Genomic DNA, 15,882 nt, shown 5'->3' with positions numbered 1-15,882 from the left:
TTTGTTTATGTTTATCCCGCGAGTGCTTATTCGCGACATATTTCTTATAAAAACGAATTTTTTTTAATATCAAACACACCGTCATCTACGAAACATAACATCTATGAACAACATTTATAATTATATAAAGCAATTGTCATCGCTACAATAGATAAATTATTATTTATATTTATTAATTTATTTAGTCAAATATTCATTATTTTTATGACTTATTCCAGTTCAAAATCCAAAACATGAAACGAGCTTTTATGGGCTTAAATGCGAGCTTGAAATACAATTATCATTTTCTTCAAAATACAATATAATGCCTATCGCAAATCAATGGCTCTGGCTCAGGAAAATGTTTCCCGTCTTTCTTCTCACGGCGTCCTCTGCCTCTTTTTTCCGTCTGGAGAGTCCTTTTTCGTTTCCCTCATTCTGCTCTTATAGGCGGCTTCCTTCTCTCGTTATCGGCCGATTACCTGGTCTTCCTGAGCGAAAAAAAAATATAGCGGCTCCTATTTTCGTTCAAAGATGTGGTTTCTGGTAATTTCGTCATCACTCTTTTCCTGCTCTGAATTTTTCTCCCATCGAGGCTGCCAAGCCGTTGTTTATTTGGAGGAGAAAATATTCGCTTGCTAAGCCTTTTCTAGCTTTCTTTGGTCGAATGAAACGCCGTTTTTCGGGGAGACCCTCTGTTTGAGCCATTCGAAATTTTGTTTTAAAGTTTAATAATAGTTGATTGGATGAATTTTCCAGTTACTGTGCTCATAATCGGAAATGTTTGATAAAACTTGAAGAATGATTTTTGATTTTATTGCAGAATTTTTTTTCCATAGATCCTATTTGTTCAATTGTTCATATTGAAGTGGTGCAAATGCTCACATTTGGATGTTGAGATTGGAGTCTCCTATTGTGCCGATTTGGATCTTCGTTCCCTCTTCTTAGGCCCATTTATTTACTCTAGAATTCTCTTTTGGTTTAGAGGGCTCTTTTTTCGGTCGTCCCTCAAATCGACTTGCGACAGCATCTGGGGTCGGCCCGTCGGTTGCTCGTTATATTGGGTTGAGTTGGATGTTAACCCAAAAAACATGAGGAGAAGATTTGGGTGGATCTGTGGCAATCTGGGTATATTCAGAAATGTTATTTTTGATTTGAATCCAATTCCAGTTTTTTGTAATCATGATACGTTCCTAGGTCATTTTAAAGAGGATCCTTGTCCAATTTTGCAAGCAAAACGCCTAATCGATTGTTTCTTTTTTCTCAAACTTGCGAAAAGCTGTGCTGCTTCCGGTGTTTAAACGAACGAACATGAACTAAACATGAACACTCCTTAATTTAAATAAACCAAACATGAACACAAACGCTAAAGCTCGAACAAACATGAACCAAACTTGAACAAGCTGATATTAAATGAACACAAACATGAACACTCACATAGTCGGCTCGGCTCGGTTCATTTGCAGCCCTATTATATTCTAATAAAATAAGTTTTTTATTTAGAATTATACGCAAAGCATATTCAATGCTTTGATAAATTAAAATTAAAATTTTATACTAACCTAATCAATTGGATCCTAATGCTATAGATAATTACTTAAATGCAATGGTTGAAATTTTGTTCCATACAATCATGCCTCCATAAGATTGACAAACAAGCCTCAAATGATAGTGATGGAAAACAATCATGATCACATGAATTCATCACAATTGGATTAGATAGCTCTTTTGTTTGATTTTGTTGTCACTATTAATTTGTGGCATAATTGTTGGGAAATTTTTAGTAGTATTATGGGACTTGTATGCTTTTGATGGATTGTTGTTATTCTATAAAGAGGACATATTAGAGTTATAATTGGGAATAATTGAATCAAAGTCTTATTGAGTATTGTTCCAAGCATCTTAGCATTTCCTCCTACATTTTTTGTCCCCTCCAATTTGTCTTTTATATGATTTCATTGAATTAACATAACATATTACAAGAGATAAGATTTCATTTAATTAGGTTATAAAAAATCTTTTATAAATTAAATTAAGCTAATTAACTGCATATCAAATAATTAAAGAGAATTTTGACAAAATAGAGAATCAATTAAATAATTATAATTAATACATTAATTTTTTTACAAGTCATATCTAAATGGAGATTTGATTTGAAGAGTATAATTTTGATATGCAATATAACTAAGAGTACATAAATGGTATGCTTAGATGTGCAAAATTAATAAATGAAAATAAAGTTCTTTCTTATGTTGGGGATGTAAAATATAGTATTTAAAGAAAATTTATGAGAGTAGGAGTGAAGAGGTGGAATGAATGTGGGTTATGTGTAAAACCATGGCACCTCCAATTATGATGCCATTTGGGCTAACATATGAAGTGTGAAGAAAGAGATTGATCAAGTTAATTGTTATGTGGTGGGAAGCATTGCTTGAATAGTGGATGCATGGATGCCATAAGCTAGGTGGGAAAGCTAGATATTTGAGAGCATGGTGTTGGTCATACAAAATTAGTGGTGGATTGAGAGGTAACCAATTTAAAAGCAGTAGGGCATCATTTGACAGTGTGACATTGAATGCCACATGCTTGGCAATACATAATACAAGATTGGAAAGTTAGGTAAACAATAAAATTAATTGTTGTAAGGGGGTTTGAGAAAAGTGAGGTTTGCAGTGGTGGTGGACAAAGGCTATTGGATTAGCTACAATAAGTGAATGATGGATGCAATTTTTTGCTATGAAGAATAGTTTCATGATCGATAACTTTTCATGAAGCTTATTGAAGGTGATGAAAATTTCATGAACATTAACTCCATCAATACTACACTTTTAGTCATTATCAACACCATAACAAATGATGTCAATGGTTTAGTCTTCATTCATACGCTTGCCAAGAATATCAAGATGATTAGCACGAGTTTGTGCAAGTTGCATAAACTCGATGATGGTTTGAGATCATTTGGTATGACTCTTGATTTGATCCATAATCAATTTGTTAAGTCACTGGGGGAGTCTGGCATAGGTGTTTTGTAGGATGTTCTAAGTTTGTTCAAAGTGAAGTGTGTAAGAATAGGGATGCGAGGAGTGGAGAGATATCTGAAAAAGAATAAATAAATATAATTTTATTTCAACATATTTATCTATTATGAATGGAATTGGAAGATTTCATGTCATAAGCGGTGATGATAATAGGTGGGTAAGGGTGGGAGGCATCAATATATACTTTGAGGTTTATATCTGGTGACGGTGACATGAAATTGATGCTATGATATACCAATTTGTGGAGTTGTGCTTGATGCGATTGTGAGCGGAGAGATTGATGGAGATGAATGGATGATTGGGCTCATGTGTATTGAGTATGGTGGATTGGGGTGACTATTTTTGAGGTTGCTTGAGAGGCCATGGTATGACAATATATATTGAACTTTGGAGAGGGTTGGTTGTTTGGTTATTTTTAGAGAATAGATGGACAATAATTGATAAGGGCGATGTCATTATAGAGAAAAGAGAGGCCATAGGTGGAGGCCTGTGAAGAGAGAGAGAGAGAGAGAGAGAGAGAGAGAGAGAGAGAGAGAGAGAGAGAGAGAGGCATCATGAGCATAAGGAGGTAGGGGATCTACTACACATATTTCAAAATTTGAATAATAACTTATTATATTGAATCAACATAATAGATAACAAAAATATATAATTCAATTGAAGTAGGCGATAATAATCTTGTTATAAATCAAGCTAAGTCAATCAAATATAAATAAAAAAATTAAAGAGGATATAAATAAAATAAAAAATGAACTAAATATATAATTCCACTTATTATTTTACATTTCTCTCCTGATTTCTCTCTGCTTTACATGACAAATATATATATTTTTTCTTGCATGTCATGACTCCTTCACATGATTCCTGTTTCCTAAGCATTTCTCGACTCTTCTATGTGCCCTGTGTTTGGATTCCCTCATAGGATCTCATCACCACCCTAATTAAATTGCTATCCAATTTTAAAAAATAATCACTGAACTAATTTGCAACGATTAAATTACTAGTATTTAGAAAAGCAAAAGTCATAATTAGACTTCTGTTATAAATTTTGATATCAGACGAAAATTTGATTAATGAATGCAAAAATATAATTAGTTTTATAAATAGTAAAAAAAAATGAGTACAACAATACAAAATCCCCCACCCTAAAAAGATGTAGAATTAAATTGTTCAGTTTCTTAAATGCTCTTCATCCCTCCCAAGCAGGTAGGAAGCCATCAATAATTCATTAGTGTTCTCCTAATGACTAATTTAGGCTTCATTTGAGACATCATTAGATCATAACTAAGAAATGCTAATTAAAAAGTACCTCATATATTAACCACTCATAAAAGTATTTCATATATTAACTTAGAAAGATCCAAATCCCTTCCATCATTAGGCAGAAGCATACACTGAAAGAAAAGAACAATAAACACAAGCTGACAGAGGATGAAGTTCATTCAGGGAACCATATTTTTTATCACATAAGCTTCTTATTCATTATAAGCACATAGCACACACCATCACAATTAGAACAAGCAAGCACGCAGATCGCTTGTTCCTCCCCTTCGATCTAATTAGCTTCAGTTCATTTGCAGTTGCATGGGTCACAGGTGCAGTTTGACCCGCACTTGCACCCGTTCTCAGATCCCTCGGCCATCTCGAATCCCTCAAATCCCCTGCAAAAGTAAAATTAGTTCAAATCCTCAGTCATCCGTTAGTTCAAATTACTTCTGATCTTAAAGGAAATTTGTTCATCTGCAAATTCATCTTAGTTCCGCCCGCTCCTGCGCGCTTAGGGTTTTAACTTTTAATCTCATAAAGAAGATGATTAATTAGTAAATACCCCCTGGCTGGTGCTAATCCCAGGATCATAGTTTCAGTGGAGCCGATCTTCTCTTCAGCCAAACCAGGGTACATATTGCACCTGAGAAGTAATTTCAAGAAGAAGGCAAAATAATTATCCGAAAATTAAAAAACATAACAAAATAGATTAGATCAAGCGAAAAATACCCGTTGCATCCGCTGCCACACTTGCAGCTGGAGCCGCAGCCACAGTTACCACCGCAGCAGGACATTTTCAGGGTTTTCTGAGGAAAATGATGGAAAAGGATTTTCTAAGGAAATTGGGGCTCTACTAAAGCTGGGATGTGGGAAGGGGAAGAGACGATCGCCATTTATAGAAGGAGGAGGCGAGGTGGATGGATATCAACCGTCCACGTGTTGGAATCTGGTTGCGTTGTTTTTGAAGGGGAAATAAATTCTGGACGTAACTTTCCTTCCTGCGTCTTGTATCGGGCATCATTTTCCTCACGCTTTAATAAAGGGGTAATTTTTTTATCTCAATAAACATTATTTGTTCATATTTTATTAGAAATATAGATAGAGAAATTATAAATAAAAATATTTTTTGTTCATATTATGTAATGAATTTAATTGCTAATTCACTATATTAAAATAAAATAATAAATTAAAATATATTTATATTATTGTTAGTTTCTTCAAGCTAAATAAACGTAGGGGTATAAGAGTCAAGCAAGAAAGACTTTGACTTACTGATTTTAGGGGATTCGAGAGTTTGTCTTTCAGGTTGATCTAGTTCAGACTTGGATCAATTGGCCTAAGAGAATTAGGTCTTTCAATTTCTACTTGAGCAAATCAAAATAATAGGCCCCTTTTATCAATGGCGGAAAAAATAATTATGTGTGGACATCAGATGGCGTTAGGAGACTAATCAGAATGCACTACATTGTTTTTTTTTTGTTCGGTACTGGTGCTCGATACCGTTATGTACCGAGTGATGTGACGTGTTTTGATTAGTCTCCAGACCATCCGGTGTCTGCACAGAATAATTTTTCTAATGGAGGTGCCCTATTATTACCTCTTAATGCTCCTAGTCATATATTATTCATATAAGGGATGTTGCGCATCACTAAAGTGTGGTTGTGTATTTCATATGATTGTTAAATAATGATAATACATTTTCTGATTCTGTTGATTTAATCTGTTCTGATTTGTATTCTGATTTGATCTGATCCGTACAACTCTGATTTTGATTTGATATATGTCCGTATAAGTTCTGATTTGATTCTGTTCTGATTCGATATACGATTCTGTTCAGAATTCTGATTGGATTTTGGTCTGATGTGTTTGGTTTTGGATTCTGGAAGTTTTGATTGGAGGTTTGTCGCTTTGCTGAGCTGTTGAGCTCACTCTTGTTTTCTGGTGGTTTTCAGGTTCTGGGAAAGGGAAGGAGGTCCAGGAATAGATTTCAGAGTCTGATCCGTAGGTATTGTTTTGTACTTTTGATTTTTGTACAGACATGGCTCTTCTGCTCTGTTTCTTTCCGTCTGAGCCATGGTCTGTAGTTGTAGATGATTGTTTTGAGGAAGAAAAAGATAGATGATCTGTTCCGCTGCATTTGATGTTTATAGTAGCTCTGCGCGTCTATTTTTGTCTATATGTTTGGAAGAAAATTCTGAAACAAATTCCAAAGCTAGATCCTGGAATCAGTTCAGTCAGTCTGAATGTTAAGGCACCACGATCCGATGCGAGCGGGATCTGTCCCGGTCGGGTTGGGTCGTGACACTTTGCATTCTGGAATTTATTTCGGTACAACCGTACAAAACCGCGACGCTATTGACTTGAATATTTCAATATTGTATTATCTAGTTAGAGATGGACAGAGAGCTTAGCGCCGCGACACTCCAACCTCTCTCTGTGGCAAAGAATGAAGTATTGCAACGCTATCAGACAAACTAGAGACAGAGAGTGGAGCGATCGTTGCACTCCAAACCTAGCTTCGTAACACTGTGAGATGGGCTAATAATTTTCTTCCTTATTTTTCATGAAGGTTTATCCCTTAGTAGTTTTATTACGTATCTTTTCATTAGTTCTTGTAAGAGAACAATATAAGAGTGAAGAGAGAACGAAAAAAGGAGAGAGAAGAGAAATTACTACCATTTTGACCAAAATTTCATTTTAAAATTTTTATTATGGTGTGGCTCTATAGTTTTTCCACTTTATATCCTGGTGTTCTTTTTTTTTTCGCCGCATTTTCTCATTCTTATTTGTGTTCGCTGCTTGATTTACTCCCACAACAAATATCAATATTGAATAAAAATATTAAACTCATCTTCTTGTATTCATTCAATCAAATATGTGGGAAGTTAAGGGGGAGAGGTCAATTAGAAGAATTAATAAGCAAACACAAATTTTTAAAATTTATATAGTATTATTGTGTGCCGGAATATTTGTGACGATAGAGAGATATAGATTAACGTCCAACTTTATAAGAATATCCAACACACATATAGATAAAGAGAGATGTGTAATAAACATAAGAGACAATGAAATTTTGATGTGGAAAATCCAAGAATGGGAAAAATCACAGAATCTGACCCAATTAAAATGGTTTCACCAGTGTTTGTCGTTGATTATAAATAATGCCCTTACTCGGGGGAAACAATTGAGCTTATCATATCATATATAGATGTCGAAACTCACTGCATCTCCTCTCAGAGAAAGGGCATCATTCGTAATCATCAACAAATACTAGTGAAATCATTTCAACTGAATTATGCATTGTGGTTTTTCCTTTTTTTTTTTTTTTTTTTTTTTTTTTTTTTTTTTTTTTTTTTTCTTTTTTTGGTTCTCCACGTAAAAAATATTGTCTCTTATGATTGTTGCACCCTCTCTCTTTATTTATATACATGTTGTATCTACGAGCAAAACTAGAACATTAAATTATATCTCTCTCTGCAACAATTATATTAATTTGTTAGAACTAAGAAATTAAATTAAATTAATAAGGAAGCAGTCAGAGCGAAATCCAGCAACGTGGCAATACAAATTTGTCGTATTTGACAATTTGTTTACTTAATTAATCTAAACATTAATTACAAATTACATGTCCACATGATCAACACTTTATTTTTAAAAATTAAATGTTAATTTAATTTGAATGTTGTGCTGTATTATTTTATAGAGAAATCGATATACTTCCAAAGAAATTTACAATTAATTGGTCGGAAGCTTTGGCTACTAATTTAGAAGTCTTGGGTTCGAGTCTTACGTATGTGATGTGTGTGTGAATTTGTCTTAATTGACCTAAATATTCCCAAAAAAATATCAGTTGGTTTTGATGGGATGTAATATCTACTTATGAATGTTGCATCTCTATCTTATCTGTCTGTGTGCAAATCTTCGTACAAAATTAGAACGTTAAACTATATATATCTCTTCCGACACGAATGTTCTTACATGCAACAATGATGGATTTGAAAAATATAAATTTTTTGATGTATTTTTCTAAGCAGATTTATCGATTTGCAAATCCCTCTTGATCAAATTTTAGCCAAAACATTCAAACCTAAATTTTATCACTAATCTATTGCTTCACATAATTTGATTTTTACTCTCGATCCCATACAGAGAATCACTTTAATAAAAAAAAGCATAAATTACCTTTCATTATTCTCATCATCCTTCACCACATAGAAATATATAATACATTCCAGCTTTTCATATGATCATGCATCATGAATGCATATACATAATCAAACAAACACTTTACAAAATCAAACAAAGCATATTTTGTAGCTATTATAGCTTTACAATACAACGTACAACAATAACAACATCAAGCCTTTATCCCACTACGTGGGGTCGGCTACATTAATCTTTTTTCTCCATTGTGTCCTATTAAAAGTCAAATTCTGGTTTAAATCTAATAAAGAAAGGTCATTCCTAATATTTTCTAACCAAGTCTTTTTAGGTCTACCCTTACCTTTCTTAACATAAGTCAAATCTAATACCTCTACTCTCCTAACCGGGTCATCGGAAGGCCGTCGTTTTATATGACCAAACCATCTAAGGTGACTCTCTCTAATCTTATCTTCTACTGGAGCTACTCCAACCTTTTCAAGTATATGCTCATTTCGTATCATATCTCTAGCTTTACAATAAAAGCATATAAATGTTTAATATAGTAACAATAGAAAATTAAAAGTTGGAGTAAGATTTCGTTTGCGACGGATTTCTTACGGTTTCTTAAATAAGTTTTTTAGTACAAAAAAATTTGCTTTAAGAAACTGCAAGAAAGCTGTACCAAACGAAACCTAAAGATTTCGTTTGGAACAGCTTTCTCAATGCTTTCTAAAAGAGCTTTCTTGAATTAGAAATTTTGATAATAAAAAGTTTTTTAGAAAGCAATGAAAAAGCTGTTCTAAATGAAGTCTATATTAGCTACTTTTTGTTGGCATAGTACAAACTTGAATTACTCAAAATTGAAAGAGACTATCCTCCATAGCTTAAAGTTGAAAATATTTTCTGAATAGTAAGTACTTGAAAGGTTCATTCCCCTCCATTCTTTTGCTCTCAGCAACAGTTGTCTTCACAAAACTAGTTATATTTTGCCACTGCAAGCTCTCGCTTTCTTTGAATAATGATCATAGACGATGAAGTTGCATATTTATGAAAGTGGCGGGGCCTCGGCTTCTGCCTTCCATTCCTTTCTAAAAACTGCTTTGTTAGAAAGGAGAAGAGATGAACATCTTCGGAACAGATCTGATTCTGTGGCATATTGATCTTTTTTTTTTTTTTTTTTTTGATTTTTTTTTTTTTTTTTGTAGATTTGACATATAATTCTTCTTTTTCTTCCGAGTTTTTCATTTTATTTCTGTAGCCTTTTCTTCAGTTGTTTTTTAGGTTTTTTTTGGGACAGCTTTTTTTACTGTTTAAAGCAGCTTTTTAGTACAAAAATTTAAATTTTGGTACTAAAAAGTTGCTTTAAGAAGCAGTAAGAAAGCCATCCCATTGATCCCAAACAAAATCTTAATATGCTAAAATGGATGTTTTGTTGACGTTCATTTGACTTTGAAGCTCTAAGTGGAATCGCTTTCTAATTAATGCTTTGTATTAAGATCACAACCATTATTTCAATTTGGTCATTATTTTTTCTTTTCTTTCAAAAAATTTATATAACTATAAGAAGCAGTAAGAAAGCCATCCAAAACAGAGCCTAAGTTTCTCCATTTTGATCAGGGTAATTCAGATGCAGTCGCCATCATTCGGAACTTGCCATCTAGTCCGACCAAGATTAAAATAGTGGAAAGGCTGACTAGATAGTTTCACTTAAATAACTCATCACAGCTACTCGCCAAAAAAAGGAAAACACACATACATTACAAATATGTCTGTATTGATGTATCAGAACGAGCACTTACAATTGCAGCCCAATTAAAATAGAAATATTTTATTTTTGAATATTTAGGTTAATTAAGACAAACTCTCACACATATCATATATACAAGACTCAGATTCAAGATCTCTTAATTGATAGTCAAAATTTTTAACCAACCGATCAAAATAAGGTGCATACAACAGAGTTTTTTTTTTTTGGATTGTTAGGAGATTCGAGTCCGAATGAGATAGGAGAAATTTCTTTCGTCGACCACTCAGCCGCTGACCCGATCTCACAACATAGTTTTTTACTTATCCAATCTTTATTGAGAGTACAACTGATCTAAATTTCTTCTTGTCTGCCATCTTCATCTTAGCCATAAGAGCATTAAAATCAGAGAACAGGAAATTCTGTTCCCTTTGACTTTCAACTTGCCATTGGCCTCCTTTTGCTTGGGTCTGCACAGTGCTGAATGGTACTCTCACAGATGTAATTGACAGTAGTAACATAACAATTATATTAAATTTAGATATTTAAAATTAGAATATGTATAAATAATTTGTTTTCATCAAATAATATAGTAATAATAATAAATGTGATTAAATTTTGAGCATTCTGTCTTCTCATTGTGATATAAATTGTATTAATGTGGGCCCCATAAGCCAATTTCATATTGTATAGAATTTAATTTTATTAAAATTGAATTTGAGTAACTAAGATTGAATTGAAATATAACTACATGAATATTTTAATTTATGAATACATATATTTATATATGTATTTAAATTTAAATATGTATATGTCTAAGAATTTATCTATAATGATCATGAAATATGATGTATTTGTGATGACTACAGTTTTTTATAAAGCTGATTGAAAATTGTTATAGACAAAGTAGCTTAATTATTATGGTTGCAGGAAGCAATTTTCTACTATAAAATTTTTTGAAAATCAGCAAGAAAGAAGCAAGAAAATAATAGTTAAATGAAATTATAGTTGATCTCTAGATTGCAAAGCAAGCAGAAAGATATCTCAAGCATGTATACCACTAGCCTAAATCATATTGCTTTTTTTTTTTGGCTTAAATCATGCATGATTAAAAATTAATGGGTTATGTGTAGCTCAAATCAAGATTGAATTATGAATATTTATAATTAAATTTGACTCATTTCAATATTAAATTTATAAACTTTAAATTTAATTTTAAATTGGAGTCAAATCAACTAGAAAGTGATTTTAATTTATATCCAATCAAATAAAAAAAAGTTGTGGACTTATTTGGTAATCAAGCAACCAACTTTAAAAAGCATATCCTAAAACTTATAGGCAAACAACCCTTAAGTAATATCTTATAAGGACTTGTATAAGAATTACTTTATAAACATTTATTTTATTTTGAGATTTCTATTTTCTTGATAAAGTTTTTATTAATTGATACCTAATTAAAAGATTCAACCAAATTATTATGAATCTTGAGGTAATATTTAGAAAAAAATTGTAATTAAATTTAGGACAACCACAGTCAACTGATTACAATATTTTGATCACTATATCCCAATGATTTTTTTAGCATAATTACCTGACATCATTCCTTTGAGCGCCTCCACTTGAAAACTATCTTTCAATCATCATTTCTTGACTACAATCCTCCAAATATTATCACCTGACTATAGTCACTTGAACACCATCAGCCAACCATGATCTCCAAACCACTATCCTTAGCTATGAACCTTTTGACCAACATCATGACCCAACTATGATCTCGTTCAACTGTAATCTTCGATGACCATTGCTCCACTATAGTTGTAAAGTCTCAAAATCTAAATTGGTGGAATTATCTATTTTTATCTCTTAATCAATTAGCCAAAGACCATAAATAGTCATCAATAATAAATAAATAAATAACAATTACAAATCGTATACCTAAAAAATCCTTTTGATATTCATTCCTTTAAAATTTGATTTACAATAGTTAGGAGATTACATTAAACATCAATATATCATTTTAAAAGCTCCTGACTATAAATGAATAAAACTAAATACATAAACAAAACAAAATTTGAACACTGATTAGCCTCACTCCAGAGGATCCTAGCCATTTCTCAAATTTGAAATAAAAAAAAATCACATAACTCACCTAACAATCAAAACCTACCAATGTATTCAATGCAAGGTAAGAGAATTAAAATGTATGCCCTAGTTCTAGTCAGTATCAACCGATAAGCTCTCAATATGAATAATAAGCCATTTATGCAATAGTATCAATAAATAGTAAAAATCAGTATGATTAGTAAAATTAGAGTATTTCAATAAACAAAAGAAGTTTATCAATTTATAAGAGAATTGGTAGAAATATATAAATCTATAATAGAGCTTGCAAAATAAACAAACATTGATTATCTCAGTTATATTCATGTTGATGATTCTAAGACAAGCTTCTATCAATCATCATATCATGCATAACTATCTATCGATTTGTCATGTCAGTATACTATATAAATATGTTATATCATTATGCTTATCAGTGTATTAGAACAATATATCTATCAATATCCATACATTATGCCATGTTATATCAGTCTTAATATTGATTCTATCAATTCTATCTATCACTCAATTGAATCAAATCATATGATATAATGTAAATGTAGATATGAATACAATTAAGCATAGTAAGGCAACACATCCAATGTTAATGTGGTGTTTTCACCTTTCCATTTATCATCCATCTGCCATATCAATCCATCATTATATATCAATCATATCTTTCAATTATTTTTATTAATTATTTTTCTTTAACATGTGGCTTTTGATAATCAATAAAAAATCATCATTCTCTACACATCAGCATAATCAGTCAATCAGTTACATGTTAAGAGATTACACCACAAACTTTTTCTTTTAAGGAAAGTTTATTGGCCTTTTAAGGAAAGTTTGTCAGCCCACACTCCTATTCAAGGTATTACGTTTTAGTAGGAAACCCATATTAATTATAATATTCACACCTAGCATTTCTTACTTATATGTAAATATCATATTTATCTTATATTAATCATATCATTTTCTTCTATGCAAGTCAATATCATGTATGAAATTACTTACATGCAAATGTCATACTTACCTTATATTAGTTATATCATTTTTTTCTTTGCAAATTAATATTAGGTATGAAATGTTGGGAAATCTATACAATATGCATTAATTTTAAAAAAAATAATCATAACTATCAATTTATTTGATGAAATTTAATAATATCATAGTCAAAATATTCAGGTTGATGATATCTATAATATATAAAAAGTTATACGATAAAAGTTCGATGAATATGGAGAAAATGCATTTTTATCAACTTGGATGAGATTTAATTCACAAAATTCAAAATCACACAAAATAAAGGTTGGATTCAGGTTATCTACCACGGTCAAAAGAAATCTCAAAATAGAATCGATAGACGAAAATGACCCTATCATCATTCTCTCTCTCTCTCTCTCTCTCTCCTCTCCTCTCCTTACTATGTAAGCCAAGAGAGAACTGAGTGGGAGGGAATGGTGTTGGTTATGAAGTGAAAATTTATATAATAAAAAATATTTTTTCAGTGCCACTACAGGAAAAACGTCGATTATCGGCGGTTATATGACCGCCGGTATTACCGGCGGTTTGCCGGCGGTGTGGTCGCCGGCAGTTTACCGCCGGTACAAAATTCGTTAGTCACCGGCGGTACAAAATTCGGTAGTCATCGGCGGTGTTAGCCGCCGGAAAGCCGCCGCCTAATAAAACTGCCGGAAATAAACCGCCGGTAAATGTTTCCTACGCCATTTTTACCGCCGGCTTGAGAACCGCCGATAAGCCGCTGGTTTTACCATATAAGCCGCTGGAAAAAAAAAAACCGCCGATTTTTGACGTTTTTCCTGTAGTGTGCCCAGCGCCACGGCTCTTTAGATCCGATACTATAGAACTGCATGCTCAATCCAAAGTTAATGTAGAATGTAGAGCTCGATGTCACCGCGTTAACTTTTAGTCCCCCAGCGATGCCCCCCAACTCTTGTAACACTTCAGGATCGATATTGAAAAAATTACATATGTCTTTCATTTTAATCATAGCTTACAAATAAACAATGAAAAGAAACATGATTGCATTTTGATAAGAACTACATGTAGAAAAATTAATTATGCATGTTATCTGGAGCCTCATATCATATGATCATTATCCTTTCATGAAAATATGTAAAATCACGTAATGAGTACATAGCCCAGCATATAACTAAAATCTTATAACTGAAATCAATTAAGGATAAAAGAGAATAATATATTATAAATTATAGAAAAAATATATGCATCAGTGCCTATACTACTGCTTATATGTATCAATTTATCTTTTTTATAATTTATCACATATTAATCAATTATATCATCACTTATAATATCAGTAATAATCAATAATACTAATATAGTTAATAATATTAATATCATGATTAATAATATTAAATAGTGTTAATGACAATAAACAATATTAGTGTAAGTCACAATATTTAGTACAGTGCGTAGCCATTTTGATATCTATATTTAAATATTCAATGAGTGTATCTTAAAGGTACCTTACTCCTGCACTTATAACTCTCAATTAATCATCCCTTATAATTCTCAACCAATGTACTCTTTATAACGTCTCTTGAATAACATGAATCGATCGCTCTGACTCCTTATAACTCCCAATCAACCTCCAACTCCTTATGACTCTCAATAGTGAATCACATAGATCAATACGGTATCACGTGAAGTTATCATATCATTTATCTGATATCACTCAATACTTCTTTAAAATGAAATAAAATTATATCAAATTATTTAGAATGATCAAATTTATAACATATCTAAACTTGCACGGTGGAAATTAATGAAATAATGAGATAAATCATTTTTGCAGATTTAGGAAAGATAAAATTCATATAAATCAAAATTATTAAAAATAGAAGTAAGAGATTAGTCACTTACAATGAATAGAATAAAATATGTAATCGGAATGACTGACAAATATGATCCAAAACATTTTCTCTCTCCTCTATCTTCTTCCCCTCTTTTAATTTCTTTATGGCCTAGAAACTAAGTGAGGGAATCGTTGGGTGAGGCAAGAGTATATATGTATTATACATGGCCTAACATCGCAACGCTCACCAAATCAGTGTCAAAGCGTTCTACTTTAAAATTTTCATATTTTTTAAATAAATTTATTTCACATATTTGAGTTATTACAATGCTGTTGTGCCCAAAAACAAATCGTCACAGCGCTCTAGTTCAAAATTTTCATAATTTATTTTAAAGTTATTTACTCAAATTTCAGGACATTACAACAGTTCCTTCACTAATGTTGCCAGACTACATAAGCATCAGGATCCCACCGTTATTATTAATGTCAATACACACCAATACCCATAAGGCCAATGTACATCATCAATACCAACTATAACTCGCTACTTCAACACCAAGAATTACTCTAGACTATCTTGATCTATGTTTGTCTCTCTTCAAAAGAGAACAACAAAACAAACAATAAACAATCACTTGTAGAACAACCAATATGTATCACGTAATATATTCTATGTAGTTCTTATGTGCTACATTGTATCAACACATTCCCCAATTATAGGAGAGGGCGTCATTTATATAATTGCTGATATACAAAAGCGACATAATTTCAATTAG

The 15,882-nt window shown here is 32.0% G+C and overlaps 1 protein-coding gene across 1 annotated transcript; it reads right to left on the bottom strand.

Annotated features, from left to right (window-relative positions):
• Positions 1-4,315: 4,315 nt before the first annotated feature.
• Positions 4,316-5,173, bottom strand: LOC110097681 (metallothionein-like protein type 2). Its single transcript, XM_020824195.2, has 3 exons — positions 5,013-5,173; positions 4,846-4,926; positions 4,316-4,678 (listed from the first exon to the last, which is right to left on the bottom strand). The coding sequence occupies exons 1-3, from the start codon at positions 5,075-5,077 to the stop codon at positions 4,588-4,590; spliced, it is 237 nt and encodes a 78-aa protein (XP_020679854.1). The 5' UTR covers positions 5,078-5,173; the 3' UTR covers positions 4,316-4,587.
• Positions 5,174-15,882: the final 10,709 nt, after the last annotated feature.

The sequence above is a fragment of the Dendrobium catenatum genome, unplaced genomic scaffold, assembly GCF_001605985.2.
Source record: "Dendrobium catenatum unplaced genomic scaffold, ASM160598v2 fragScaff_scaffold_231, whole genome shotgun sequence".
Taxonomy (NCBI): domain Eukaryota; kingdom Viridiplantae; phylum Streptophyta; class Magnoliopsida; order Asparagales; family Orchidaceae; genus Dendrobium; species Dendrobium catenatum.
The sequence above is the reverse complement of the archived record's forward strand: the minus strand, read 5'-3'. Positions and strand labels throughout refer to the sequence as shown.